Source organism: Haliotis rufescens, unplaced genomic scaffold (genome assembly GCF_023055435.1).
Source record: "Haliotis rufescens isolate VD_foot unplaced genomic scaffold, xgHalRufe1.0.p SCAF_35, whole genome shotgun sequence".
NCBI lineage: Eukaryota > Metazoa > Mollusca > Gastropoda > Lepetellida > Haliotidae > Haliotis > Haliotis rufescens.
Window position 1 is genome coordinate 3891979 of NW_025964057.1, and position 19263 is coordinate 3911241.

The window sequence follows — 19263 nt, forward strand, 5'->3', positions numbered from 1 at the left end:
CTCACTTGTTTCTATCCATCAGAGCCCCGTCAAAGCCACACTTGTTTCTATCCATCAGAGCCTCGTCAAAGCCACACTTGTTTCTATCCATCAGAGCCTCGTCAAAGCCACACTTGTTTCTATCCATCAGCTTGTGAAGTACTGATGACGAGATGCCTCGGATAAACATGTTACCATGACGCCGGAACACACAACAAACAAAAGTTTGCAGTTTCATAAAACATGTTTATAACTGTACAATACAATGCTGGCAGTGATAGCAGACAACAAACAATGCCTGGAGATCCCCCGACAATACACCTCCATGTCCACATGGGAAAGTCAGCTGAGTCGGAACTGTCTCGTGAAGTGCAGGGGTCGCATGGCTTTATGGACAACACGGTCGAGTCTTTTTCTCTCGACTGAATCAAGCTAATACCAGGAAGACTTGTATGAAACATTGTTTAATGTAATCCTTAAGATGATAATTCTGTACAAGAAAACAATGACAGATGAGGGACACGTGATGATAATGCCCACAGCTGTGAGCGAGGCAATACTACTCAAAACAAGTTAAAGAGCGCCCACAACTGTAAGGCTGTGTGTTGCAATAACCATCTATGACAGATCTACTATATTCATTTATAATATAAAGGAAAATAGGATTTTCTTAAACTTATTTTGAGTAGTATATGTTTCAGCAGCATCACAACCTCAGGGATATCATCATCCCATACAAACCAAGGTTTTATGGTAACGCTTGCTCCATACTGTTGGACAATGACACAGAATGAGTGAGTGAGTTGGGTTTAACACCACTTTGAACAGTATTCCAGTTATATCACGGCGTGTCAGCTTAACGTGGGAGGAAAGCCAGAAGTGAAGCAGGTCTCAGACATTTACCACTTTGGTGAAACCCACGGGCACGGGTATGGTGGTGACAAACCTAGAAACACAATCAGGGCGGACTGTGATTCAAACCCACAATCATAGGTTTCTGGTGTGCCAAAGGGAAGCAACTCTGCAAAGCGAATCACTCCGCCTTAGGACGACTGGGCCATCTTGCCACTATGACACAGAATGAACCAGGTGAGAGCAAACAACTAAAGTATGACAAGGGCCCTCGAGTGGGACTTGCTACATACTGGTGATGACGAGATGAGGCAGGGATTGTCAAATACATGAGCATATAGACACAGTGGAACACTCGAAAACGGACAATGTTAATAGAAATTAGAAAGATTAGAGATAAAAGTATTTTGTGGTAATACCATAGTGTCACAGGGTTAGGATCATCTTATGATTAGACAACCCCCTGTTCTTCCTATTTAGCAAGTGTGTCCTAGCATGGTCTATAGATTATTCCGCAATTTGCCAAAACATTGTGATCAGAGAGTTGTGGACACACCTCACCCTAACCAGCCATGCCGACCAGTACCAGTTGTCATGAATTAAACAATTAGCTTTTCATTAGGAGTTATTCTTGGTCCTGTGACACTGTGGCAATGCCATTCACATTGAATAAACTATACATACTTAGTGAACAACATTTGCTTATTAAGTTGAAAATTAGTATAAGTACTAAGTAAGACCACAGGTATCTCTGATCAAAATAATGACACTGTATGTCTTTTTGACTACCAAACAACACTCTTTTCTACATAAACATTCATAATGGTGTCTGAAAATCATACAATTTCATTTTATTCAATAAAAACTTCATTCCTGTCGTATGGTTGTGTGAAGCGCTGGGTTCGAAATTAATATTTATTTTTACTCATATGTCACTAGTCCTTCCTGAATCTTACTAGTCTGTTTATTTTGACCCCTGTGGCTGTTCATTACTGTAAATGCCTCAATGTCCAGTTGTCCCGAGGGAGAGAGACGCTATCACCTGGTTCTGCAACCCTGCTCCAAGTTGCGTGACACTCAACTGAAAACCAGCACGTTCATCAAGCTGATAGGAAATACATGCAACTCTTCCATCCCTCCGGGCAAAGGCACAGGTGAGAGAGCAGGATGCACATGAAGAAGAGAATTTATGAATGTCAACTTCTTTATTATGATATATACCGGTAATAAAGAAATTGACATCCATTAATTCTTTTCCTTATGTGTATCACTAAATGCCATTCAAAGACTATCCAGGAAGCACTTGGTATGTTGCGGAGAAAAGAAATAACACAGCACTAAAATATGTAATCATGGTAACTACCTGTACAATTGGAAAATGCTATAATACACTACTTAGAGACTAGATTAAAAAAAAGCTGTAATTGATTGTGGAACTATTCAAAATGTCTACAAAACCAAATCAGTTTGCAGGGAAACGCTCCCAGTTTCGAACGATGAATCATTGACATTAGGCTAAAAAAAATAATAGTCTTGGTTCTCAGGCACCACCCACACCACGATAAAGTTTGCTGCCCGTTTCATTTTTATTTCCGTTTTCATTTTTTTTATAGAAAATCCTCAAATATTTTAGGTCCAACGGTAGTAAAATACTGCATTCCAGTATTTTACTCATCAGGGAATAGATTTATGTAGGGAGGCCCTTTCCAAGGTTAATTGTACAAAATTGTTTATTTAGCGGAGAACCAATTTTTTATTTTTTAAGCCTTACATCTGGGGTTAACAACAAAAACTTGTCTCTTGAAGTTCTATTAGAACAGAGAACCCAAGAACACCATGACACAAAAAGCTGCAATTGGACGTTGTGCAATATGCTCTTACTTAATCTCAAAATGTCAGCAAGTTTCACAGGGATCATTGTCCTCTAATTTCTTAGTAAGTAATACAAACATTCAAACACAAAAATAACAGATCTTTGAACATTAACACGGAAGATAAGGACAGAACAGGACGCTCCATTCTGTGATGCAACTATGATGCCTTGAGTCAAGACAATGACATGAATGATTGTAGAAATCGCAATACTTGTATCTAGGTTAGATTGGCCCCATAAAGAAACAAGTGATAGGTAAATATTAATCACAACTAAAATGAAAATAGACAGTTTGTCACTTTAGAAAAATTAATCACTACACTTTGTTCAGGGTATTCTTCACTGAAGAATTGACCTCAAGATGATAGTTTCCGACACATAAATAAATGCATCCAAGAGCCCTAACACTGGAGTATAGTTATATGAGGACAGCTCTTATTTCCTGTATGGCGACATCCCTAATCATGCTAATGTTAGTGTATGGCGACACCCCTAACATAAGTTTATGGCGACACCCCTAACATAAGTGTATGGCGACACCCCTAACATAAGTGTATGGCGACACCCCTAACATAAGTGTATGGCGACACCCCTAACATAAGTGTATGGCGACACCCCTAACATAAGTGTATGGCGACATCCCTAACATAAGTGTATGGTGACGTCCCTAACATAAGTGTATGGCGACATCCCTAACATGTATAGAGCGACATATGACTTCTTGACTGAGCTACAGTCGGATGCAGTCACAGTCATAACATTTGTAGAAATAGGCCATGGCTCATAGGCAACATACAGGAAACTCACTGTGTCATCAATGTAAGACACACTGTGTCATCAATGTAAGACACACTGTGTCATCAATGTAAGACACACTGTGTCATCAATGTAAGACTCACTGTGTCATCAATGTAAGACTCACTGTGTCATCAATGTAAGACACACTGTGTCATCAATGTAAGACTCACTGTGTCATCAATGTAAGACTCACTGTGTCATCAATGTAAGACTCACTGTGTCATCAATGTAAGACACTGTGTCATCAATGTAAGACTCACTGTGTCATCAATGTAAGACACACTGTGTCATCAATGTAAGACACTGTGTCATCAATGTAAGACACACTGTGTCATCAATGTAAGACACACTGTGTCATCAATGTAAGACACTGTGTCATCAATGTAAGACTCACTGTGTCATCAATGTAAGACTCACTGTGTCATCAATGTAAGACACACTGTGTCATCAATGTAAGACTCACTGTGTCATCAATGTAAGACTCACTGTGTCATCAATGTAAGACACTGTGTCATCAATGTAAGACTCACTGTGTCATCAATGTAAGACACACTGTGTCATCAATGTAAGACTCACTGTGTCATCAATGTAAGACTCACTGTGTCATCAATGTAAGACTCACTGTGTCATCAATGTAAGACACACTGTGTCATCAATGTAAGACTCACTGTGACATCAATGTAAGACTCACTGTGTCATCAATGTAAGACTCACTGTGTCATCATGTAAGACACACTGTGTCATCAATGTAAGACTCACTGTGTCATCAATGTAAGACTCACTGTGTCATCAATGTAAGACACACTGTGTCATCAATGTAAGACACACTGTGTCATCAATGTAAGACACACTGTGTCATCAATGTACGACTCACTGTGTCATCAATGTAAGACACTGTGTCATCAATGTAAGACACACTGTGTCATCAATGTAAGACTCACTGTGTCATCAATGTAAGACACACTGTGTCATCAATGTAAGACACACTGTGTCATCAATGTAAGACTCACTGTGTCATCAATGTAAGACTCACTGTGTCATCAATGTAAGACACTGTGTCATCAATGTAAGACTCACTGTGTCATCAATGTAAGACACTCTGCATAACAAGATCTGAACATGTCATAAAAAGAAGCAACATTTTTAACAACAAAGACAAGATGAACTAAGTTTGATTCATGAGTATAAGCTGCTGCCACCATCCCCATGTTGACACAGAGGCCCATTAGTAGCTTCAGGATGAGACAAATACACTGGTCATCCTGATGTATGCCTGCAAACACACTGACCAGGTCCAGTAACTTTAATGGAGGTGGTCTGAATGACTAAATTGACTGAGTTTGTTTGTGAGAATCACAGAAATGTGATAAGAGTATTTGAGATATAAAGACTTAATGTTCTGCAGTTGAAACCTTCTGAAAAACTGTATTTGTCTCCCCCTGGAATATAATATTCTCCCTTTGTACTAATAAAACAGGAAATATGTGTCCAGAAGTGAGATTAGTTTAAAACGGTTTTCAAGGGTATGTTAGTAAGATCCCAGTGTGTTAACTTGAGGTGGGAGTGCAGCCTGAGGTGATGCAGGTGTTGAGCCGTTTACTGCTAGGGTGAAGCCACAATCACAGGTATGACTGACCAAGATCAGTGCGAATTTGAGAATCAAGCCCACAAGCACAGCGAATTGTGAGACCTTGGACAGCTGGGCCACCTGTGCACATGTCTATGACAAGACACTACATACACCTTTAACCCATGTTGATCTGGTATTGGGACCTGAAAGTCCTCGACACCTCGGCAGTAGCAACATTGTGCGCTGCCACCAACTCAACACAAGACATTATTTGGTTTCAGCAACAGTGTTAACAAGGCAGTATAGTTTTATAGTATAGAGAGTCAAGATCACATCACTAAACAAATGATTACTAAACTAAATACATGTCCACAGGACAAACAAATGGATTTTCATTTTCATTTTCAAACATGTCAATCAAGCCAACATCCTTCGATAACAATTTCCACAGGAAGTCTTACTGAAGCTTCTATGCTTGAAACAAGTCTTGTCTCACATACTGTAGTTTCAGCTCATCTTGAATCCAAAACTGTGTAGTAGTCCTACTGCACATCAGAATAGTAACATCTTACTCAACATGCTGAACACCATTGGCCCTGGGAATAATCAACTCACTTTGCTTTCTCAAAAGTTTTTGCATCCTTCAGACATTTTACAACTGAAAAGTTCCGAACTTCAAACACAGTTTTCAAAAACAAGGATGAATGTGTGCTCACTTAGACCCTCAACTCCTTCCAACAGAATGTTTTCACACAGAAACTGATCAAGACATCAAGTTCTTTTCACCAAACTGGAATGGTTTTTCAAACATTTATTTTTAATATATTTTCTTTTTTGAAAAGTTAACCACAAGTTGCTGTGACAGGAAGTACAATCCAGGCCAGTGACTGCTGAGTCGGGGTCACTAGGTAGATTGTCAGCGTCACCTGTCACATCACTGGGTGATGATGTGCCAGCCATGTCGGGGGTGGAGTGAAGCTGCAGCGGACGCTACCTGTCCACGTACACAATGTCCCCGAACAAGTCCTCCTGCCTCTCCACCAGGTATCTGCAACACAAAGCCACAGTTGTAGGGTTGATGGGGAGGGGAGGGGAGGCCGTGAAATGACATGACAACACTATAGCTGTAGGCTACAATGGGGAGAGGAGGCGGTGAAATGATGAGACAACACTATAGCTATAGGCTACGATGGGGAGGGGAGGCAGTGAAATTGCGGGACAACACTATAGCTGTAGGGTACAGTGGGGAGGGGAGGAGGTGAAATGACGGGACAACACTATAGCTGTAGGCTACAATGGGGAAGGGAGGCGGTGAAATGATGGGACAACACTACAGCTGTAGGCTACAATGGGGAGGGGAGGTGGTGAAATGACGGGACAACACTATAGCTGTAGGGTACAATGGGGAGGGGAGGTGGTGAAATGACGGGACAACACTACAGCTGTAGGCTACAATTGGGAGGGGAGGCAGTGAAATGACGGGACAACACTATAGCTGTAGGGTACAATGGGGAGGGGAGGCAGTGAAATGACGGGACAACACTATAGCTGTAGGGTACAATGGGGAGGGGAGGCAGTGAAATGACGGGACAACACTATAGCTGTAGGGTACAATGGGGAGGGGAGGCAGTGAAATGACGGGACAACACTTTAGCTGTAGGCTACAAAGGGGAGGGGAGGCGGTGAAATGACGGGACAACACTACAGCTGTAGGGTACAATGGGGAGGGGAGGTGGTGAAATGACGGGACAACACTACAGCTGTAGGCTACAATGGGGAGGGGAGGCGGTGAAATGACGGGACAACACTACAGCTGTAGGGTACAATGGGGAGGGGAGGTGGTGAAATGACGGGACAACACTACAGCTGTAGGCTACAATGGTGAGAGAAGGTGGTGAAATGATGAGTCCTTATGATACTATTGGACAGTTTGGCAAGGACTATAGGACTAGTGCCAATTTCTAACGTTGGAGTGAGAGTGAGTGGTGAGAGTGAGTGAGACTGGAGTGTATGAGTGAGTGAGTGAGAGTGGCGAAACTGAGTGAGTGAGTTGAGTGGAGTGAGTGAGTGAGTGACTCACCTGAGAAGATGGTGGATGAGTTTCATCAAGGTTCTCATCTTGCAGTCCTCCATATCCATTTTGTTCAGAATCTCGGGCAACTTCACTGAAGTACAGAAACACCATAGATATTAATGTTTTTTTGTTGTAAACGCACAACTAATTTTCACTGTCTAACCATACCCCTGTCACTTAGATAATTGTCATTAGGTTAAGAGTTAGTGACACAACCTACCAAATTCAGCTATAGAGTCACTGGTTGTAATAAGGTGAGGACAAATGGAGCTCAACATGTCCTACATTTTTGCACTTACAGTGTGTGTGTGTGTGTGTTTCATAGTGCTAGCCCACTGAAATACAAGGCCACAGTTTAACATGAATACCTCACTCAGACACAGTATACTGACTCCAAGCCGAACAGTCCTTGTTTTAGCCCCTTAATGCCGAGCACCAGGAAAGGTAACAACAAGTACTATCTCTTAACGTCTTTTCCCAGGAAGCGGCTGGGGATTGAACCCCGAGCCTTCTGCTCTCCGTGCGAACGCCCTACCACCAGACCATGGAGGCCGTCTCCAGGCAGAGCTCTTCCACAAGACCATGGGAGGTGGTTCCCGGGCTGACGCTCTTCCACAAGACCACGGAGGCGGTCTCTGGCCCGACTCTCCATCACAAGACCACGGAGGCAGTCTCTGGCCCGACTCTCTATCACCAGACCACGGAGGCTGTTTCCAGGGGGACACCCTACCACCAGACCACGGAGGGAGTTTCCAGGCAGTCGCCCTAGCACCAGACCACGGAGGCAGTTTTCAGGCGGACGCCCTACCCCCAGACCAAGGAGGCAGTTTCCAGGCAGTCGCCCTAGCACCAGACCACGGAGGCAGTTTCCAGGCAGTCGCCCTACCACCAGACCACGGAGGCGGTTTCCAGGCGGACGCCCTACCATCAGACCACGGAGGCGGTTTCCTGGAAGACACTCTACCACCAGACCACAGAGGCAGTCTCCGGGGGGACACTCTACCACCAGACCACGGAGGCGGTTTCCAGGCAGACGCCCTACCACCAGACCACGGAGGAGGCGGTTTCCAGGCGGACGCCCTACCACCAGACCACGGAGGGAGTTTCCAGGCAGTCGCCCTAGCACCAGACCACGGAGGCAGTTTCCAGGCGGACGCCCTACCCCCAGACCAAGGAGGCAGTTTCCAGGCAGTCGCCCTAGCACCAGACCACGGAGGCAGTTTCCAGGCGGACGCCCTACCACCAGACCATGGAGACGGTTTCCAGGCGGACGCCCTACCACCAGACCACGGAGGAGGCGGTTTCCAGGCGGACGCCCTACCACCAGACCACGGAGGGAGTTTCCAGGCAGTCGCCCTAGCACCAGACCACGGAGGCAGTTTTCAGGCGGACGCCCTACCCCCAGACCAAGGAGGCAGTTTCCAGGCAGTCGCCCTAGCACCAGACCACGGAGGCAGTTTCCAGGCAGTCGCCCTACCACCAGACCACGGAGGCAGTTTCCAGGCAGTCGCCCTACCACCAGACCACGGAGACGGTTTCCAGGCGGACGCCCTACCATCAGACCACGGAGGCAGTTTCCAGGCAGTCGCCCTACCACCAGACCAAGGAGGCAGTTTCCAGGCAGTCGCCCTACCACCAGACCACGGAGGCAGTTTCCAGGCGGACACCCTACCACCAGACCAAGGAGGTGGTCACTGGTTGTGATACACACATGGTATAAATCCTACATCAAAACCAGTTGCTTCCATTCCTTGGCTCTACAAGCGTGAGTGAGTTGGGTTTAATACTGCTTTTAACAATATTCCAACAATATATTTACTATTGAAGAAACATTATGAAATGATCAGCTATGAATGTTAATATGTTGTCCAAAAGTGTGCCGGTTTGATATATCATAAGTTAAGAAAGGTTTCTGTGATTGTAACCGAGTGAACATTACTTAACACTGCAGTCATTAATATTTCAGCCATGTCAAATAATTGAGTCTTGATAAGGAAAGCCAGGCAAACTAGTTGTTTTTCAAAACCCACTGAAATCATGGACATAAAATACTGAAAAAGAAAGACATTTAGGCAACTTATGATGTGTCAAAAACAAACTCCGATCCCTGCACAATGTATTTTCAAAACCACCTACCAAAAAGTCTGAGAAAATGGTTAACACCATATATCTGTGAAGGCGTGATATCAAATTTTGACCGGGAATCCAGAGGAAACAGTTGCCATGACAACACACTTTCTAGAAAGTCTTCCTTCCTGTATCCATGTTCCGAAGCTCCATCCTTGCTGCCACTGCAGCTCCCCGGGACAGGTGGATTCCCTGCGAGGGGAGGGGCTGAGTCAGAACCACCCATGTCACTGTCACTTAAAGGTTCCGATTTCACAACATGAGAAGAAGAGTGACCTCCCCTTCCTCCACCTCCTCGCCCCCTCCAGCCCTTCTTCCTCTCATGCTTGACGGCGACGGTGGACGAGATGGTGGGCGAGGATGGAGCGTCGTCATGGGTGACAGATCTTCGTGTGATTCTTCGCGGTGAGAGCTCCACATTGTCAAACTCCTCTGAATGTTTACTTTGTTTTGTTGCTCCTTTTTGTTTTTTGGCTGCGGGTTCCTCAGTGCCACCAGAGGACGTTGAACTTGTCGGCCTGATGAAACAAAAACATGTAACAAATTCCCATCTTACAATATCATGTCATCCTTATTGCTGGTACGATGTTAATTTTTAACTCACTGGTTTCTGCACAAAGCAGGAGTCCCGTCCAACAAACGTCTACAACCTTAAAACACACATGCTACGCCAGAAACACATACTGAAGATACTATTTTGTCTACAGGTGACACAAAGATACGGTAGATACAGGAAGGGAATGTCATATGATGAAAAGTTTCTCAACCAATTAGACCAGGGCCCACTTGCACAAAGCGATCTTAGCGCTACGACTATCGTAAGCCTACGTTAAAGTATGGGAGTTACGATCATCTTAGCGCTAAGATCGTTTTGTGCAAGTGGGCCCTGACGTTGATCATGTTGATGTGCTCCGGTGTGATGACATCTGTAAACACTCCTCGGCATGGCAACAGCCAAGATTGTGCCCTCCTAGCCACTAGGGGTGAAATGATGCCCCAAGGACACGATGTGATGCAAATCAGGATACATACATCTTCCCGAGGCAAGAGAGTTAACTGACTATAAAAAGCTAGTTTCCACCCTTGCTGAACTAGGCTGGTATTATGGAGTTACATTTTGGCTGGACTAACCAGTCTATGCGTAGTCCAATCAAAATTGCGCATCGAAATCCGGTTCGTAAATTGTCGTGCAGATTTTAGTCGATTGCTGGATTTGCAAAGCATGTGCACCACCAACTCGTTGTCAGAAGATATTTTCCTAATCTTTTCATGTTTTAATCAAGGTGCTCAGACCCGCGAAGATTCCAGGGTAGAATAGGTCTTCAGCAACCCATACTTGCCGTAAAAGGTGACTATGCTTGCCGTAAAAGGCGACTAACGGGATCGGGTGGTCAGGCTCGCTGACTTGGTTGATGCATGTCATCGATCCCAATTGCGTGGATCGATGCTCATGACATTAATCACTGGATTGTCTGATCCAGACCGGTTACAGACAGCCGTCATATCGCTGGAATATTGCTGAGTGTGGCGTTAAACAACAAACCAACCAACCAAAATCAAGGTGCTCATGTGATTTGATGCATTTTGCGATGTAAGACCCGTTTTATCACAATATAGATCTTGATTATCGATCAGATCGTCCTGACTGGGCGCCACCATTTTGTGTGAAGCAAACGCAAGTGATACGAGAGGTGGAATCTGATTTGTCCATAGGAGAGGCTTAGAAGGGACAAAACTGGTAATAGCCACTGGTGGTGCTACGATTGAGCCCAGTAATTCCAGTCTAGTTCGGCAAGGGTGGAAACGGGACTTTAAAGTCAGTTAACTCTCTTGCCTCGGGAAGATGTGATACATAGGTCACGATACAATATTTTATCACAATACGCACATTTATGTCAAATCGTGGAAACTTCTTGACGATAAATATTTCAGAGCAGATTCAAAAGGAACAGCTAGCTTTAGGCACATGTTCGTAGCGGCTATTTTTAGTAATGAACCTGAAACGCTAATTACAATACATTTTGAGACATTTGACTGACAAAAAAGAGGGAGCATTTAACGAGTAGTAAGTGATTTATTTTACCAAGTGTATCGTCTTGTATTGATACAGTAAAAGCTGTATCGTGTATTGCATCGTCGCAAGAAAACTCCAGATGCACCGATGTGTCGTTTCACCCTTACAAGCCACCTTCAAGATCACTATGTAAGTGTAGTTTGCATTAAAGGAGATGCTTATCTTTGTCTGCATCAACAGCATATCTTTGTCCGGTGCACCACTTACTTTTCTTCCTTCTTACTCTCCGGAGGTTTGATGGTGCTCATGACATGGTCGTACTGGTCACGCTCCACATCATACAGCAGGATGATTGAGATTGTAAAGTCGAAGCAGATCCTCAGCCCGTCCACAAGCTCCTTACACAGTGCAATGCTGCAGAGCACAGGTATAACTGTTAATGGTGGACATTGACAATAGAAGCTGCGGAGCTTACGTTATAACTGTTAGACAAACAACTGTGAACAGCCACAAACTCCTTACAGTGAGATGCAATCGAAGTACAGGTATATGGTAGTAAGACATCGGAACTCCAAAGGGAAACAACTCCTGAATATACAGCGCAAGAAGACAATGTTTATACTGTTTTTCCATATATTATTAATGTATTTGGAGTTTTGTTTACTTGTTAATCTGAAAAACAAATAAATGTCCCCAAAAAACTACTTTCTAACAGTTTCAAATTATGAGCCTTTTCTTATCATGCATCAGATTCAGGAGGAATTGATAAATTCTGTTCAAGACTGCATGAACTCTGTTACTCTCTAAAACATCTGCCCTTATGAAACTCAGTTGTGTCATAACTGATCCTGTGTGTCCCACTGAACAATCGGGACATGGCACTGACATGATGTAGCTCCATCAGAGTAACAACACTCTCTACTACAACCAGATAACCACACTTAACCCAACAGCAGATATAGCGACTATACTGGTCATTCTCACTGACTTGGTTGATGCATGCCATCATATTCCAATTGGATCGATGCTCATGATATCAATCACTGGATTGTTTGGTCCACACTTGATTACTTAAAGAGCGGCTTCATATAGCTGAAATATTGCTGAGTGCAGCAATAAACAACAAACAAACTCACAAACAAACTTAACCCGACAGATTTGTTGTTTTTTAATAACTCGGGCAGATTATGAGATGCCACAGTACCTGATGGCTGGAGGACAGAGCATGGTGTGTTCGTGGCCGTTGTTGTTGTTGCGGCGACTCTCCTTCTCCTTCTCGCTGGGCTCACACAGCAGGTTGACGCAGAACGTCTTCATGAAGCCCTCCAACACCTCGATGACGCACGGACTGGCTGGCAGCTTCGTCAGCTGCAACATACAACTCACTCGTCACACAGTCACCAAACTTCCAGCTGTAGCACATCAATCACGGCGGCTGGTTAATGCCCCGACAGATGTCTCCTCCTGCTGGTAACTGGTATAGCACCATAGTATAGCACCATGGTATAGAACCTTTGTTACAATCTGTTTCTCCAAACAAGCAAATCATCACCAAAACCTGATAACCATGATAAAATTGGATCAGCTACTAACTATTTTTCGTATGTGCCAAAAGTTTTTTATAATGATTTAAAATCGGACTGTATACTGGTATAGTCATTAAGAAAACACATGAGTATCTGTAACCATGGTAACTGTTAAGTATCTACATGTATGGTCATTCAAAAATGAATGTATGGTTGGAAATTTGATATGGACAATAATAAACACATCTTTGTTGGGCAACCAAACAAACAAAGTATTGCCGCTAAAACTTCTACTCCTCTACAGGCGCCTACCTTGTCCCCGTGAATAATGGCGACGTAGTCATCCTCCAGTCGGCTCTTCAGTATGTCTGGGATATCAATGTCCACTGGTGTGTGAGTAGCCTGCAAACAACGCACATCATGGATAGATATATGTGAGCTCTTTTTTTTAAACTGTAAGCAATGTCAACAGATTTTTTATTTGAAACTAAAGAAGTCAAATAAAAAACAGGCCCAGCAGGATCAATGTTGACTGCAGAAAGGTCCTTAAATACACAGGGCCATCTAATATCATCTCTATCCTCTAAGTCCTAAATTAGAATTGGGATTTTACTCAAAAACATATGTGTCCCACCTTTTTTTATACTAGTTCAAGTTGTTATTGTAAATGTAAAAACAATAATAGCAAATTCTAGACTGGAAATGGAAATGAATACACAATGCCATTTAGAAAGTGGTCAAATATAACAAATGTTATATTTGGGATAACACTTTCTTAGTAAAGTACAGATTCTCGTACTTTTTGGGGTTGTGTAAATTGGCACGGCTCTCATGGCCGAAAGCTATGAATACACAATGCCATTTAGAAAGTGGTCAAATGTAACAAATGGGAGCCGTGCCAATTTACACTTGTCAGAGGGGTACTCAAAGTACGTGATCTAGACTATTAGTTGTCGGACTTTCATTTTAGTGGAAGCCTGGGTGGCTGAGTGGTTCGATCACTGACTTTGTGTGCTGGCGATTAGGTGCCTCACTCTGGCAAGTGTGGGTTCGAATCCCGGATGGGACTCAACCCAAAAAAGTACGAGAATCCGTACTTTCATAGAAAGTGTTATCCCAAATATAACATTTGTTACATTGGAAATGGAAAGATAATGGTTTCATCCAGAAAGCTGTAGAGAATTGGCAGGAAACAAACGCAACTTTTTTGAGGCTAAGTCCAAATTGTTTCCATGGAAACACAAGAAATTAAAAAAAATAAAACTTTGAAAATATGGAAATGCAATAATTGAACATAGGTCAATGCACATGTATAGTTTCATGCAAAAATATTCATTAGTTTGAGACTTATGGCATGGAGACGAGGCCTTGAGTAGTTTGAGGCCAAATGGGGGGCTACCAGGGTAAGGACATAATGAGCAGACACCATGTGGGACTCAGCAATATTCGAGCTATATGACAGCAGCCTGTAAATAATCAAGTCTGGACCAGACAAGACATTAATGATTATTGGTAAGTATCAATTCCAGGCATCAGGATACAAAAACACACCATCAACCAAGTCTCAGAGCCTGACCACCTCATCCAACTGATTGCCTCTTATGACCTGCATAGATTGGGGTGGATCTATTCCAACACAGAATCCCCATGGGTGTGTGGTAAGACTGATCCTGACAACTGAATAAATGATCATATCCTACCCTGCGACGTTCTCTTGTTTCACTGGCCGTATCATTGGAACTCTGGAAAAGATATTGGGAAAACATAGTGAGGGTACTTACTGTCGTCACAGAAATAATACCCTCCATTCATAATATGCTTACAGAAATAGCCTTTTACATAAAAAAGATAATAACATCATGACAATAATATACATTCAGATTTTCCAATCATATTTCAATAAAGGTAACTGACATCAAAACCTTGCCGATATCATCATAGAGATGTATTTAACCCATTTGTATGCCAAAAATGCATGGAGTGTTTGAAATTAAGGCATCCCTTGGCAGCGTTTGAAATAAAGAAAATTAGGCTGCCATCAGGACCCACAGACTTTAGAAGCTGCAGGTCCTGACAAGACTCTCCCGGCCCCCAGTTAAAAAATTGCAGCTTATTGTGACAAATACATTGACACGTAGATTTACTGCAGGCAATAAGGACCCATACAAATTTGAAATAACGGGCCCAACACGAAATCTACTGCCACGGGCCTATGGGCAGGCACTTATTTTGAACACTGGCCCAGGGCTCCTAATGCATGTTATACAAGGGCCAAGGCCTGCTCTGTAGTATAATTTGGATGTAGAGATTCTCAATATCATAAGTTTTACACTGTAGTCAGGACAGAGACCTCTTGACTTTCATGCTTAATTTCAAACACTGGGAATGCAAGCAGAAATACTGGCACAATTTGTTTTCAATATCACCTAACAGTTAATACTCCGTGGGGCAAAGGTGGAGACAGACAACTCTGCTTACATCATCACCAGATGATCTCCCATCATCGTCACCATCTTCCCCATCATTGTCATCATCATCTCCGCTGTTGTCGCTGTCGTCGGTATCACTGTCCAGGATGGGGATCTTTCCTCGGAATGATGAACTTAAGATGTCATCTATCTTCCTCCGACGCTGACTGTTTTTACGACTGCCAGAAAAAGTGCTAAAATACTTAATTTGATATTTATTCTAGGCATAATTCTCTGTGGAAAAAAAATACATGCATATTCTTTAAAGTATTATCATAAAGGTTTTTGACACAGCCATTAGTTAATGAAGAGTGAAAATTTGGAAGGACCAGTTGTTTTTCTCCAAAACTACAACACAATCGTCTAAATTGCCAGAATGAGCTGTGGATGACTTTTCTACATCTGTATCAATACATGATTGCTGCACACATTTTTTATATGGTACCTTAATACCACTCATGTAATGATAAACATCCCAGAGAAATAACTGAACAAAAAGTAACCATGAAGAAGAAATCTCACTATCTCTTAGCTGTGTCTGCAAGTTTCTTCATCAAGGTTCTGTTTTCTTCTGTGTTTTTTAGAATGTAGTTTTCCCCAACAATGCGATCCCAGCTGAAATCAGGAGAAAACGATAAACAACCTTGATAGACATGATAGAAACTGAGAAATAGACTTGTACACATGTTGAATAAGAACATGGCGCCCATCTAATGTGTAGTTACTGTTAAGTCAGGATAGATCGATTAGCATGTAGGAAACATGCCATGCAGCCATAGACCAATGTTAGTCTCAAACAATTGATATAACATGTACAACAAACTCTTTCCTCAAACATGTTAAACCAAGCAAAACTGTGAGCTCATAATATCCCAGGTGAAAATGTCCAGAGTTATATCTACTGAAAATAATTTTGAAAGATTAAATATTAGTAATTGTAGAGACAAATTTACAGCAACACAATTTGGAGTCAAGGTCCTGGTCTGATGAAGTACCTGCTATTCCATCCTTGAAAGTGAATGTGGTAGGCAGCAATTCTGTGGCCATGTTTGTCCTTGGTTACCTGGCAATCCAACACCTGCGAATGTCAAGATATTTTATGCATATTTCCAAAGATCTTTTCCTGTTTTTTTTCCTAGTCATAGTATATCTTGCCGGCCTTGCCTTCATTTACATTAACACGCCACCTCATTACAAGTCTACAAAGTACCACTCTACAAGATAGTAAAACAACCATCTGCAATGTTCGAAACTAAGCCCGAAAGCCGAAGGGTCCTGGTCCTTATCCTAATGTTAGAAGGTAAAGATTTATGTTGTCCCTTGATTCAAAAACTATAGGAGAAAACCTCAAGGACGCCACATAATGTTCAAACACTGATCTGTACAACAGTCGTTAGGGATAGAAATTAACCAAGAAATTCTACTAGCCCAAATATAGTGATAACATATAGCAACATCCCCTGAAGTGTTTGAAATTCTACTAGCCCATAGGATACCTTTAACTGTAGTGAAACTGGTCGATGCCAGCAGGATATTGCTCATTTCTATCCCTGGTTGTGTTAAACACTGCAGTAACAACTAGCACCAACCAGTCTTTTGACACAATGATTACATTTTATTGCTCACAGCAACATATGAATTGTTGTTAGCCTAACTTTCAATTCCACATTTGTCGTAGGCTTCTGACTAGTGGTTAGCGGCCCAGTTTAAAGTTATAACAAAACACATCCATGACTGACTGTTATAATCACACAACTGTACTAAGAAAGCTTCCTTGTCAACAGATACAGACATGGTTCTCAAAATGATGTACAGGTGTCAGATTCAGAATACAAATGCTACCATTGTTCTTTTAGGAGACCAGTTTATTTCTCGAATTTCTGATGGTCTTTGATGTCTGTTCAAACTTCAGCATGATTAAGGCTAGGTCAAATTAAAGATTTTTGCATCAAGTTGAAAGAATAGATGTTTGTGGTTGATCTTGGTAAGAAAGAAATTCCCACAAATTTATTACAATAATGAAATGGTTCAACTTATAATTGAACGGTTTTACTTTGAACAGTAGCCCTACTGGCTAAAAATCTAGAAATCCTTCGAAAATGATATCAATTTACAATTATAGCAAAACTAAGTACCAACTGCTGAAAAAGATTTAGAAACAAAATAATAAAGGTGAATCACAAAGACAAGTGATCAACCATTGTCTACAATATTTATACGATCGGTTGAAACTGATTTCTATTCGAAAAAATGAACGTCCAGACGAGACGCTAACGAAGTCATCTTCTGTTGACAGATGAAATGAACTAAATACCTTTGCATCATACAAAACTCTTGCTTTCGTCGGATCTGGTTCAAAACAAAGTACTAACTCCCCTACTGAAAAATTAAATCTAATGCCCCTCGTAGACATCTGCGCGCATAAGTTATTTATTAGTACCCGTCATTAGAATTTACAAACAAAAGTGGACGCGCCAAAACATGGATCAGTTGTCGCAAAGACAAATAATCGTACATTACAGCAAACAGATGATAAGTGAATTATTATACAATTATCAAATTGTACATCAAACATACACCTATTTTTTGTTACATACATTAGCATTAAAGTACAAAATTGGAGTATTAGGTCTTTTGTCAATGTCGCAAAAGGGAAACAATATCATTTTCCGTTAGCTGCATATAAAGTGCTACTCGGCTATTCTACTGGAAAATGATTATCTTGGCAAGTGCGAGTGAGCGGTTGAAATTCCTCGAGCAATGTTTTTCTTAAATAACTCGATCAATTAAACAAACCAAATTAAAATGAACTAGGTGAAACATAAAGAAACCTAACGCACCATGGAACGGAAAATGTCGGTATACACACTAGCAGATCATGTTGGTCTTGGACTGTGTTTAGAGACAGAGTCTCTTAGTCCAGTTCCTTATGAACTTTTGTTGAAAAAAATTGGAGATTAGCAAAACTATACATATTCTGAAAGCTTCCAATGTACAGATGAAGAAAACCAATGTTTCCAAATTTTCCCATCATTCATTTGGCGGCCATCTTGGATTTCAAGATGGCGGCCATTTTTTCCCATATTTGTCAAGTCTAAGGCTTCTGAGGTGTTTATTTTGTCATTTAATTGTTTATATGTGATTTTATGCTTACTCATATGTAATTTAGACATGCTTAAGGTAATGATTTCACATTCTTAACAAAAAACTACCTCAACTTTTCTAATATCTTTGTTGGATTTTGCAATATTATCAGTAGTGTGGATAGAATCCTATACGTTACAACTGTCTATCACAAAGTAAAATTGTTAAAGAATATATTGTACCTTAATTATCATATGACCCCTTAAAAACTGTCATTTATCCAATAATTACCTATGGTTATATGTTTCTCCAGCAACTCAGCAACATAAGAGCCATCTGTATCAATGCCTTGGCATTTAAAGTTTCAAAATGTCACATAGAATTGTCATAGTCACTTTACACCAAAAAAGGTCCCTTGAAGTCTTGAATAATAAAGTCACAATTCTTGATATGTGTCTTGATATCATATTCACAGAGAGTCATCAAACATGTCATTGCTGTCATCACTATCATTAGTTGACATATTTGTGTCATCGTCGTTCTCACACACTGAGGTGCAGAGGCAGAGTTCTGTACATGACAAGTTGTTTGATCGACATGTACATCTTTGGGTCAAACAGTCTTTCCTACACTGACACCTCACCATCTCAATAATAGCCTTGGGGGCTGGGAGAACATCCATTGTTGTTGGTTGGATCCGGTTATCTTTGTCCTTATGGAATCCATGTTGAAGTGGATCTAATTGGATCTGATGGGCGATATTGGCTTGACCCCACACATAAGCTTGAATATGAACCCTCAGAATGTGCTGCTTTAGAGCACCCAGTGTTGGTGGTAGCTTGTCACTCTCTGCCATATGTTTGCAGAAGAGATACCATCTGAGCTCTGGAATATCTGT

General features: G+C 41.9%; 1 protein-coding gene across 2 annotated transcripts; it reads right to left on the reverse strand.

The window, feature by feature from the left end:
* Nucleotides 1-914: 914 nt before the first annotated feature.
* Nucleotides 915-17765, reverse strand: LOC124134462 (male-specific lethal 3 homolog). Of its 2 annotated transcripts, none has more exons than XM_046499304.2 (11): nt 17596-17765; nt 16277-16359; nt 15804-15896; nt 15292-15460; nt 14514-14555; nt 13126-13215; nt 12492-12655; nt 11555-11701; nt 9283-9791; nt 7153-7237; nt 915-6120 (listed from the first exon to the last, which is right to left on the reverse strand). In XM_046499304.2, exons 1-11 carry the CDS (start codon nt 17692-17694, stop codon nt 6063-6065), a joined length of 1539 nt encoding a protein of 512 aa, XP_046355260.2. In that variant the 5' UTR covers nt 17695-17765; the 3' UTR covers nt 915-6062. The 2 variants fall into 2 exon arrangements, with proteins under 2 accessions (XP_046355260.2, XP_046355259.2); XM_046499303.2 differs by having other exon boundaries at nt 15292-15475.
* Between the last annotated feature and the right edge of the window lie 1498 nt (nt 17766-19263).